Below are 11,274 nucleotides of genomic sequence, written 5' to 3' on the forward strand. Positions count from 1 at the left end.
ACCTTTACCTTTATATAAATGCTACAATCTTGTTTCTATTTCAGTCTGTGGTGAGTTCTTTTAAATGGTGGACAGCAGCTGGCATACGAGTGTTTGTTTTTGGACTTATTTGATGTTGCTACTTTAATACTAATTAAAATTTACTGCGAATCCAGTAGAGGATGCAAGGGCGGGGTAAATATGTATCTCTCCTATTATATAAAAGCATTTTGGGGTGGCCACCGGCCTATGGGGTGGCAAGAGGAAATGCACTCCCTCAGCCATTGGCCCGCCGGATGCCACTCGGGGCAACTGGCGTGCCATTGGCTGGGGGGGAGGGACAAGGCTAGCCAGCTTGGCGCTCGTGTGGCTGGAACGGGTGGTGAGCAGCCATCCCTCGCTCACCACCACTCCACCGCTACGTGCACCGCTTGCTCGGGCGGCCGGTGGGGAGAGGGGTGAGGCTGACCGCATTGCCATGCCGGACCCTCGAGTGAATGCGCAGGAGGGCAGGGAAGGAGCCAGCCCGCCCGGCTGGGCTGCTGCCGCCACCAGTACATGGCGGTGTGGACGGGTGAGGCCTGCCGCCTTCAGAGGAGGGACGAGGCCAGCTACCTTGCCCCACCACCTCCAGCGCATGGTAGGGGGAGGCGCGAGCCTGGCCGCTAGGGAGCCGCCACGCTCTCCTTTGCCAGTGCTTGGGGGGGCCTCCGGCGGCCTCTCTCTAGGGCTTGTTGCCTCTCTTCCTGCAATGAGCCTTGCACCTGGTATTCTAAATAAAAGAATTTACACTCTGCAGAATGTCCCAAGCTGTAAATTGCTGTTAACAGCTCAGAACTGATAAAGCAGTCTGTTTCCCAATAATCAAAACTTTCCTTTATGTGTCATTTTTATTTCAGTGGATTATGCACAGGATTATGGGTAGGAAAAGTTTCTGATGATTGCGTTGTGTGAATGCATGTGAATACATGTGGTGTTGGAGGATGTGAAGACCTTGTCAGTTGCATAGGTGTGGAGATGTTGTTTTCAAGCTTGTTGCTTATGCTGGAGAGCAGAATACAGAAACTCAGAGGTCCAGTACAACATGTCAACACAGGAGGTAGGTTCAAACACAACATGTCAAGGAGTGAGGTTATGCATAGTAACTCTGATATTTCAGGCAGAAGCTCTGAATATACCAAAGCGTATTATTTCGAGAACGCAAACAAACCAACGCGCTGGTTAGCCTATAAACTCAGGAAAGAAAATGAAAAAAGAACAATTGTAAAATTAAAGAATGAAAGTCAAGAAATAAAACATAAAAGCCAAGACTTAAAAAATATCGTGGAAGAATTTTATAAAAAATTATATAGTCAAGCAGAAACTGAACAAGAGGAAATCAAAGAATTCCTTAAAGAACATAATAAAAAGAAACTTAACGATGAACAAAGGAAAATCCTGAATGACCCCATAACAACTTGTGAGTTAGTAGAAGCATTCAAAAGACAAAAGAAAAAGAAAGCCCCAGGACCCGACGGTATTCCCGCGGAGGTCTATCAAAAAATGGAACACGAAATGTCACCACTATTCAAAGAATTGATTCAGGAGGCCTTGATTACGGGCGAGTTGCCAACAACATGGAATGAAGCATTAATATCACTAATACCTAAGCCTAACTCAGATGCCAGCGAGATAAAAAATTATAGACCAATATCGCTCCTGAATGCAGACTACAAGATATTTGCATCAATCTTAGCAACGAGATTCAAAAAAGTATTAATGCAAGTAATAAACAGAGACCAATCAGGTTTTCTGCCAAAACGTCAAATAAGGAACAATCTAAGAACAATAGTGAACATCATAGAATTTTACGAGCAACATCCTGGACACCAAATGGCACTGGTCTTCCTTGACGCAGAGAAGGCGTTTGACAATGTGAAATGGGACTTCTTGAAGAATAAGCTGAGTGAATGGGAATGTGGAAACAATTTCCAAACTTTAATAGCTGCTATTTACAAAGAACAATGGGCAAAAATAATTGTCAACGGAGAACTAACACAAAGCATTTCGATTCAAAAAGGAACCAGACAAGGCTGCCCTCTATCACCACTATTGTTTATATTTGGAATAGAGACATTAAACAATTTGATTAGAGAGAATACAAAAATAACTGGCCTTAAAATAAAAAAGGAGCAGTATAAACTTCAAGCGTTTGCGGATGACCTGGTGTTCATTTTAGACGAACCAACAACTGCAATAGAACATTTATTAAACACAATACATCTATACGGCGAAAGAGCAGGACTAAGAATAAATCTTGGAAAGACAAAAATTATAACAAAAAATTGCAACCAGAGAGAAATAGATAAAATACAACAGATAGCAAAAATCGAAGTAGTAAAAAAGGTAAAATACCTAGGTATTATAATCACGAATAACAATATGAATCTCTATGAGAACAACTATAAGGTATTATTAGAGGAAATCACAAAGGATTTACAAAAGTGGCAAGACCTACATATTTCATTAATGGGGAGAGTAGCCACCATAAAAATGAATATTCTGCCGAGGTTTCTTTTTCTGGCACAATGCATTCCCATCTTGAAAAACAATAATTTTTTTGATGAATTAGACCAAAAAGTGAGAAGGTTTATCTGGCAAGGCAAAAGATCTCGAATAAAATGGCAGCTTCTACGCGATAGAAAAGAAAAAGGGGGCTTAGGTGTACCAGACTGGAATTTGTATTACCAAGCAGCAGCCATGGGATGGATCCGTGATTGGATATTACTAGAAGACAAAAGGACATTACAACTGGAAGGACATGATCTATACATGGGCTGGCATGCGTATGTATGGTATGGAAAAGAGAAAATACATCAAAACTTCCATAACCATATCATAAGAGGGGCGTTGTACAAAACTTGGAAGAAAATTAAAGAAAGATTCTACAATGAAATACCACTCTGGGTATCACCATTAGAAGCCTTCATACTGCCAGCGTTGTTAACAAATGAAAAAAGAGCAACATATGAAACATTGTTAACCAAAGAAAAAAAATTGAAAACATTTGAGTCTTTACAAGAATTGAATTTGAACCTTACTAGTTGGGAAAAGACAGTATTGCACTCAAGGTTCAATAAGGACAAAAAAATGAACTTCGCAAAATCAAAGTCTGAATTGGATAAGATCTGGTTATCATCTGCGGATAAGCAAATCCAAAAACTATACAATTTCCTATTGAATGACAGTATGAAAGAGATAGCAGTTAAACCCAGCATGAAAACCTGGGAACAAAATATTGGCCACACAATACATTCAGAAGAATGGGGGAAAATGTGGAAATCTTTGAAAATTGTAAAAGCCACGACATATAAAGAGAATATATTTAAGATGTTTTATAGGTGGCACTGGACCCCAGATAAACTCTCCAAATGTTATAAGAATGTCTCAGATAGTTGCTGGAGATGTAAAAATAACATAGGTACTTATTACCATACTTGGTGGAGATGTGAAAAAATATGTAGCTTTTGGAAAATGGTTAAAAACCTGATAAAAGAGTTAACAGCAAAACCGTCCCGAAACGTTTCTTTTGAACATGATACCAGATAGATTGAGCAAGGACGATCACTGTGTTATTTTATATATTCTCACAGTAAGCAGAATCCTTGTAGCCAAGAATTGGAAAACTGATACATTACCCAGAAAAGATGAGATAGTCGAGAAAATCCTGGAAATAGCCGAAGCGGACAAATTAAATCAAATATTAGTAGGGAGAGATGACAAAGTTTTTAAGAAAAGATGGAACAAGGTAGATAAATGGATGGAAAAAAATGTATAAAGTACACTCAAAAGATTTTTATGTAAAACTGAACTTCTTTTTTTTTTTTGTTTTTTGTAACGGAAAATACATAAATAAAACTTAAAAAAAATATTTTCTTGCATATACCCTTGTGCTATGATGGCAGTCCATCTAGTTTGGTAGTCTGGCAGGCAACATTTCTCTACTGTGTGAGTTTCTGCATAGGGACATTTTTGGCATTATGAGGATAAGAACATAAGAACATAAGAGACGCCAATGTTGGATCAGGCCAAAGGCCCATCCAGTCCAACACTCTGTGTCACACAGTGGCCAGTAATACCAGTGCCATCAGGAGGTCCACCAGTGGGGCCAGGACATTAGAAGCCCTCCCACTGTTGACACCCCCCCCCAAGCACCAAGAAGACAGAGCATCACTTGCCCCAGAGCCCCTAGCTATACCTTGTGGCTAATACGCTTATCTAATTCCCTTTTGAAGCTGTCCATGCTTGTAGCCGTCACTACTTCCTGTGGCAGGATCTTCTGCATATAGAGTGGATGCTGTGCACTGAGCCATGCCTCTTTCCTTTCACAGGTTCTTATATATGCAGACATTCATATATAAACAATACATCTGGAAAGTGTGCATGGTATAGTGGTTAGAGGGTAGGACTAGGGTGACTTGGGCTCAAATCCTCATTTAGCCATGATGCTCACTGGATGTCTTTGGGCCAGTCTTTCTCTCTTAGCTAGAGATGTAAACTTTCCAGAATTTTTTGGGAGGGGGATCTAGAATTTTTTTTTGTGATGGGAGAACTGAATTATACACAGTGCTTTCCTCTCTAAGCTAAACTTCTTTTACTGATTTACCAGCATTGTCCGTAGTTTGTGAAATTGCACAGTTTGGCTCATTTATGGAACTTGAAAGTATAAATGTTTTTGTTTTCTGTAAGAAATATTGCAAGCACACCCAAAACTTGTGTAGGAGTTGCAGACTGCTGCACCCTTTGCTACCATGGCTCATAAATTTTAATTTTTGCCATCTGAGAGGTAGGGAAAAATGAATGTTGAAAATAAAATGCATTATTTACACTGAAGAAAGTGTATTATTTGCATAGAAACACCCTCATATGGTCACAACCACCATATTTGGAATACCAAGTTATATTTTATAATATTGAAAATGCTGAGCTTTTAAATAATATATTATTGTTAAACACTCTATAGCATATTAATTGTTGCCTAAATTATTTACATTTAAACAAAAAACATATTCTTGAGAATGTATGTGTCTACAGAATACACATGAATTATCATTATCTAATGCTATAGATTGTCTTACATAAAATTTTTTCATGGTACACATTTTGGGTAAAACCTTCTCTTAAGAAGAATTTCACTCATTCCAAAGGGGGAGAGGATATCATAGGAGTTTTTTTCAATGTTCCCCAAATTTCTCAACTTTCCTGCCAAAAATATCGAAAAAGTCTTGCATTTTTTCATGCTATACATTTTCAGCAAGAGAAACCTTGTCTTAAGAACCATATCACTCATTCTAAAAGGTAAAACATTTCATAAGAGTTTTCCAGTGTTTCTCAAAATTTTCCTAATGTTTCATTGGGAAGATTAAAACAAAAAGTCCTCCGGGGGGGGGGGGACCCCAGATCCATAGTATTTTTCTTTTTAATTTTTTAAATTAAAACAAATTACAGATATATACAAAAAAATACAAAATGTTCATACGATACATTGCTGATCTATACCCCCTTTCATCCTGCTTCCACGGACATAGAAAACCCTTCACCAGCAACTGACAATGTTAATACTATTTCCAATTATATAATTGCCAGTTTCATACTTTGTATCGCTCTTGACCTTAAAAGACTGACCCCTCATATTTTCCTGTCACCCCTGGACCTTCATATTGCTACTCGCAGCCTAACTTACCTCATAGGATAGTTGCAAGGATAAACGGATGAAGGCAAGACCTATGTATGCTCCCTTGCATGGACGAAGGATGGGAGAAAATGTAGTGACAGACACGGGCTGCATGAATACGGTTTTATTCTGCCAGAGACCAGTCCTGCCAACCTGATTCAGCTGCTGTTGCTGAACCACCAATCTGAATCACCTTGATTGTGTGTACATTCCTTTTTTTTCTTTCCATGTGGAAGATGGCACCATTGCCATTTAAAGCAGAACTGAGAGAGCTCTGTGCGCTTTAACACAGTATTTTGATACCCTGCATTTGAAGTAACACTTTGCCAGTAGAATCACCCTTACTTCTTTCCCCTCTGCAATTACATACCATTTTGCACAGCTTCTGATGGTTCGCAATGCTGCAGTTTTGTATGTTCACCTACTCTTGTGTCTGCTGCTCTGATACCAAGTTCCTTGGCATCTGCCCTCCCAACTGTGGCCAAGCAGCTGCAGGGTGTATCTATGCTTGCTAAAACAAGATACACTTGTTGTCACTCTCTGAAATATCTGTGGTGGTGGTTCCCCCTGGGAGGGAAAATATGTCCATGTCCAAGTGATATGCTTTGTGTTGTGCTTCCTGTTTGCTGTTTACTTATGATATTTGTGAGTTGCCTCTCTGCTAAAAAAAATACTTGAGGTGATGCACAATAAACCTGCTGGGATTTCAAGAACCTGGCTTGAAGTAGCTGCCTTCCATGCTTGTCACTGCCTAACGGATTAAATAAGCAGAGCACTTACCTACTGAACATATTTTTACATGGCACTTTTCAGTTCTAGGGGCTACATATAAATAAAAACAGTTCAGATGATAGTGATCCATAAATACAATAAAACACGTTTTAAAACATGCAATAAAATTTGTTCATAAGACATGAACAAAGAAAACAACACAAAGTGAGGGCCAACAAGAACAACTGTTGACCATTACTAAAAGGGCAATGACTACTTAGGTCAGAACTGCTAGACAGGACATCTGTGGTGGCAATGACATTCAAGCAGGACTTTTCTCCACCATTACTGTAGCAATGCACTTTCTAAAAAAGCAGGTGCAAGTTTGGGGGGGGTAGCAAAATGTTTCTCATATATGTTCCTGCTCTTCTCTCTCTTCCCTTCAGGCTTCTTTTAGTAGTCTTGTGGTGTCACTTGAAGAAAGGGAATGTCTCTTTCACTTAGAATCCCTGGGAGCTTGATAGTGGGTAGTTGTCTCTGGGCTGCTTTATCTTCCTTATATCCCCCCCCCCATGCTGCTGGGTCTGTCGAATTGCCCGCTATGGCAGGCAACTTCCTGCCTGATCATCTGTGCATCAAAATGGTGGGCAAAAAATTGGCATCAGTGATGCCCGGACATCACTTCTAGTTTTGGAACTGGAAGTGTGACACTCTAGGAATTTGGTTTGGGAAATTCCTAGAATGTTGCATGATGCTGTGACATCACTTCCAGTTCCAAAACCTGAATCAATGTCATGGCATCACCAATATTGATTTTGAAGTCTCTGTCCCCATGTTGCTCCCAGGGATTGCCAGTCAAAGGTTGGCAACACTATCTGTGGTACAGAGTTACAACAGATGGCAAGATTAAGAAGGAGTTAATGTTCAGAGGGGAGGCTGTAATGTATTCAGAAGCTGCCATGAATGCATTAAGATGTATGTAAACCATCTCATAGGGAAGCTATGTTAAGCTTCGTCTTGGCCAGGGATTCAAGCCAAGACAAATGCGACCAATCACATTCAAGCAGGCTACAAGCGGGAACGTTTGTGATTGACCTTTATGCGATCAACCTGATAGGTTGTTATCTGTAAAGTAGGAGTGGCTATATTAGCCGGGAAATGTTTAAATACCGAGCAGCTACAATGGAAAGCTGTTCGGGCTATCAGATGTTGTACCGTGTTGGAGAAGTGATCGTGAAGAAGAATAAACTTGAGTTTTGGCTGAAATCACTCTCTGACTCTTTGTTAAGCTCAGGACTTAACAGAGGCCATCTGCTTCCTGGTGGTGTCTGGGAAGAAACAGCTATGCTATGGTTGTTAAGATGGCTGCTGGAATGGTTGAAGTTAGGGCCTTCAGGCCCAAGTTGTATTATGTGTAAATAAACCTGTTGAATACCTTCACAAGTGGGGCACCTGGAGGATCTTTCTAAGCTCCTATAATAACACTTTCAAAACAACATGGTCCTTCTGCATTTGGATCTCAGCTTCTGATTTGGCATGAACCAGTCATTGCCATTAAAACTGACAAACTGGTTAGCAATTCCTCTGCAAAACCAGGATTGTAAATCAGCTTCAAACTGTAGTTGGCAATCCAGGCTTGGAAGTGCAAACTGCCATTTGCTGGTTTGGATGTAACAGCAGAGCAAAGTACTGTTTGTGCCAAAGCAGAAGTCACTGACTACTAACTTTGAGCATCCAAGGAAAGGAAGGCATGGAAGCACAAGGTTGGTTTATATAGCATTGAACAGTGATGTGGCATTCTGTCTCAAACCGAGCTACCTTCTGGAGGGGCAGGATGTCTAACAGCCACTCAACATTGTTCCTCTCTTTTCCTCCAGGGCGGTCTGATTGCTCTCCTTTTGCTGCTGCTGGTGTTCACCGTAGCTTTGTATGCCCAGCGTCGTTGGTATAAGCAACGCAGGATTCCACAGAAGAGCGCCAGCACGGAGGCCACCCATGAGATTCATTATATCCCATCGGTGCTGCTGGGCCCCCAAGGGAGAGAGAGCTTCCGGAACTCACGCTTGCAGGCCCACAACTCAGTCATTGGCATGCCCATACGTGAGACCCCTATCCTGGATGACTATGACTATGAGGAGGAAGAGAACCCTCTGCGACCTGAGCATGGCTGCAGGGAGGACGAGTTTGGCGGCTCGGTGACACGGCCCTTGGACAGCCTGGGCAGGAATGAGGAGAAGCCCGACTATGAGAAGACAGGTTTGTTCACTCGGTTCCATTTCCTTTGCCAGAAGCAGGCTGTTATGGAATGTGCTGGAGGGTCATTAAGAAGTGATGAATGAGCAGGGGGGTGGCTTACCCAAACCATGCCGGGTTTTCAATCTTCCTTCTCCCCAGGTTGTGTTGTGCAAGCACAGTGGGCTGCTGCACTTTAAAATGAGCTTCGGTTTCCAAGAGCAGTTTCCTGGCAAGTAGCAACTGATAATGCTAATGACCCCACCATAGGGGATGCTGTTGGCGGCTAGTGCTTCAAAGCAGAAAAGAACAAGTTAGTTCAATTTTTAAAGCAAAGTGAGTCATTGTCTTCTACTTGGGTGTTGGTGTACTTGGTACCTCTATAGGGACGCGACCTCTAGTATAGGGCGTGCTAATTAATCCCTTCCCCAGGTTATGTGGCAGTCAGTGTTCCCTCTAAGATGAGTTACTGTGAGCTAGCTCACGGTTTTTAAGCCTCCAGCTCCCACATGTTTCTCTTAGCTCAGGAAGGATGGCTCCAGAGCAAACTAATTTCTGCAGTAGCCAAATTGCTTGCTCACAACTTTAATGCTAGTAGTTCACAAAGTAGAATTTTTGCTTACAAGACTCCACAGCTTAGAGGGAGCATTGGTGGCAGCCATTGCTTAAGACTGAACTTCACAACTTCCAAATCATCTTATCCTGCTAGCTGAATGGAACTTTTTGTGGGAGTGGCAGGGATGCTTTGAAATATTTCAGGGAACTACTGTGTAGATTTTAATTTGGATTTTGATCTCTGAAGTGTAGAATTATAGTCTTATAATGCATTTCTAAGGCAGAGAGGTCGATACCATATTCTCAATTCCCACGTGGTGGGTCAGTGGGGAAGCGAAGAAAATCCTTCCCCTCTTAGACCTTGGCTGTGGATAACGAGGAGTTTGGTTGCCATTTCCTCTACTTTTTCTTTAGGAGACAAGGTTACAAAATTCCAAACTAGAGTTCCACCATGTAAATAGGAAAGTGGTAATTAATCTTAAAGGATCTTCTCTGATTGTTGCTTTGTTCAGAACATATATGGACTTGATTCAATCTCATGTTTCAGATTCTGCATGCACATGAAAACTTATACCTAGAATTAAACTTTGTTGATCTTAAAGGTGCCACTGGACTCAAACTTTGTTCTACACATTTCATAGACTTCATTATAGTTTGTCTATGACAAAGTAATAATATGATTCCACACATCCTCCTAGTGATACTTCCATTTTCCCAGATGGGCAGTGGGAACTATTTATATCAAGAAGAAACATACCAAATGGAAAATATTTGCGAGAGAGGTCTATGGAACCTAAATATCTGGAAACCTTAGGCATTATCATAAGGATCTTTCTTACTACCAGTTCAAACCAATCCAGATTCTTTGATTAAGCATACTCAAGTAACCGTTGTTCTTTATATGTCAAGATGAAAACCAGTGTGGCCTAGTGAATAGCTAATGGTCATACATGTTGTTTAACATTCAGAATAATTGATTTAAATTGGTGACTGGTTGCTGAGCAGGAGGAATCAGTTCTGTTGTACATTTACTGAGTGGCTGAACATGTTTTTAGCAGCAAGCCCAGTATGGAAGACTGCTTGGCATGTTTGGGGGGCATGCTTTGGTCACATACATCATCTCATTCCTGGGTTAAACCCAGGCAAATTGGTTTTTTTCCATTTTGTGCCCAAGTACTGATTGGATGATTCTTGCATCACCCACAAAGCCAGCTCCCCAACTTCCTTGTAGCAATTTTTCAAGTGTAAAATCCAGTGGGGGGGAGAAGTATAACTCTTTTTCAAAGCAGCAAATAATAATAATAAAAAAACCAGACCGGATAGCCTTCCTGATGAAGAAGTAATCAGACTTTCATGTGGAGGCTGTGTTGGATCCCCAAGCATCGAGAATAAATCCACGTTTCAGAAAAGCAAAATTTATTTCAAAGCTTTGGAAAGATACTCAAACAAGTCCTTTGTTAGGAATGGGTACAAACAGCCAGGGCAAGTATAATAAAGGGATTTGAACCAGGTACCGAACCAATGGATCACTTTCCCGCTGGCGGGTAAAGGGAAACGGTTGCGCGCTCAATCCTGGGAACAGTACTATCTCCAGACATAACACAGGTGCAGTTCCCAGGCTCTAAAGGCAACAATCTAGCATTCAAGCTCACCTCCTACACCACGTCCTCCAGATGTTCGGCTTAGCATTACAGCAGAATAAAATACAGGCTAGCAGGCAGAGGGGGGGAGAAGAACTGTACAAGCGTACAAGTAACACAGAACACAATGGCAGCTTGCTGACATACTGCCCCCTCCAAAATACATCTTACCCTCCGTCTCCCGGGCAGGGCGGGAGATCTCCCGGATTGGGCGGGAGGCCTCCCAGTTTGTCCGGGAACTCCTTGTGGAACTTACGAATCAGATAAGGGGCCCGAATATCCCCTTCTTCCACCCATTCGCGGTGCTGGGGTCCAAAGTCCACCCACTCAATGAGGTACCAGAGCTTACCACGTTTCAGTTTGGAGTCGAGGATGTCCGCAACCTCAAAATGCTCATCCCCCTCAAGCAGCACAGGCGGAGGGGGAGTCACAGAGGGCCTCCAT

At 41.7% G+C, this 11,274-nt stretch overlaps 1 protein-coding gene across 1 annotated transcript in view; it reads left to right on the forward strand.

Moving 5' to 3' along the window:
* Nucleotides 1-457: 457 nt before the first annotated feature.
* LOC107117485 (astrotactin-2-like) overlaps nt 458-11,274 on the forward strand; it is a 490,835-nt gene continuing 480,018 nt past the window's right edge. Inside the window, exons 1-2 of the mRNA XM_015419611.1 lie at nt 458-553; nt 8,281-8,659. Of these exons, the coding sequence (XP_015275097.1) occupies nt 458-553; nt 8,281-8,659 (475 nt within the window). The remainder of the gene's footprint in view (nt 554-8,280; nt 8,660-11,274) is intronic.

The sequence above is a fragment of the Gekko japonicus genome, unplaced genomic scaffold (genome assembly GCF_001447785.1).
Source record: "Gekko japonicus isolate JY-2015 unplaced genomic scaffold, Gekko_japonicus_V1.1 scaffold1142, whole genome shotgun sequence".
NCBI classification, from domain to species: domain Eukaryota; kingdom Metazoa; phylum Chordata; class Lepidosauria; order Squamata; family Gekkonidae; genus Gekko; species Gekko japonicus.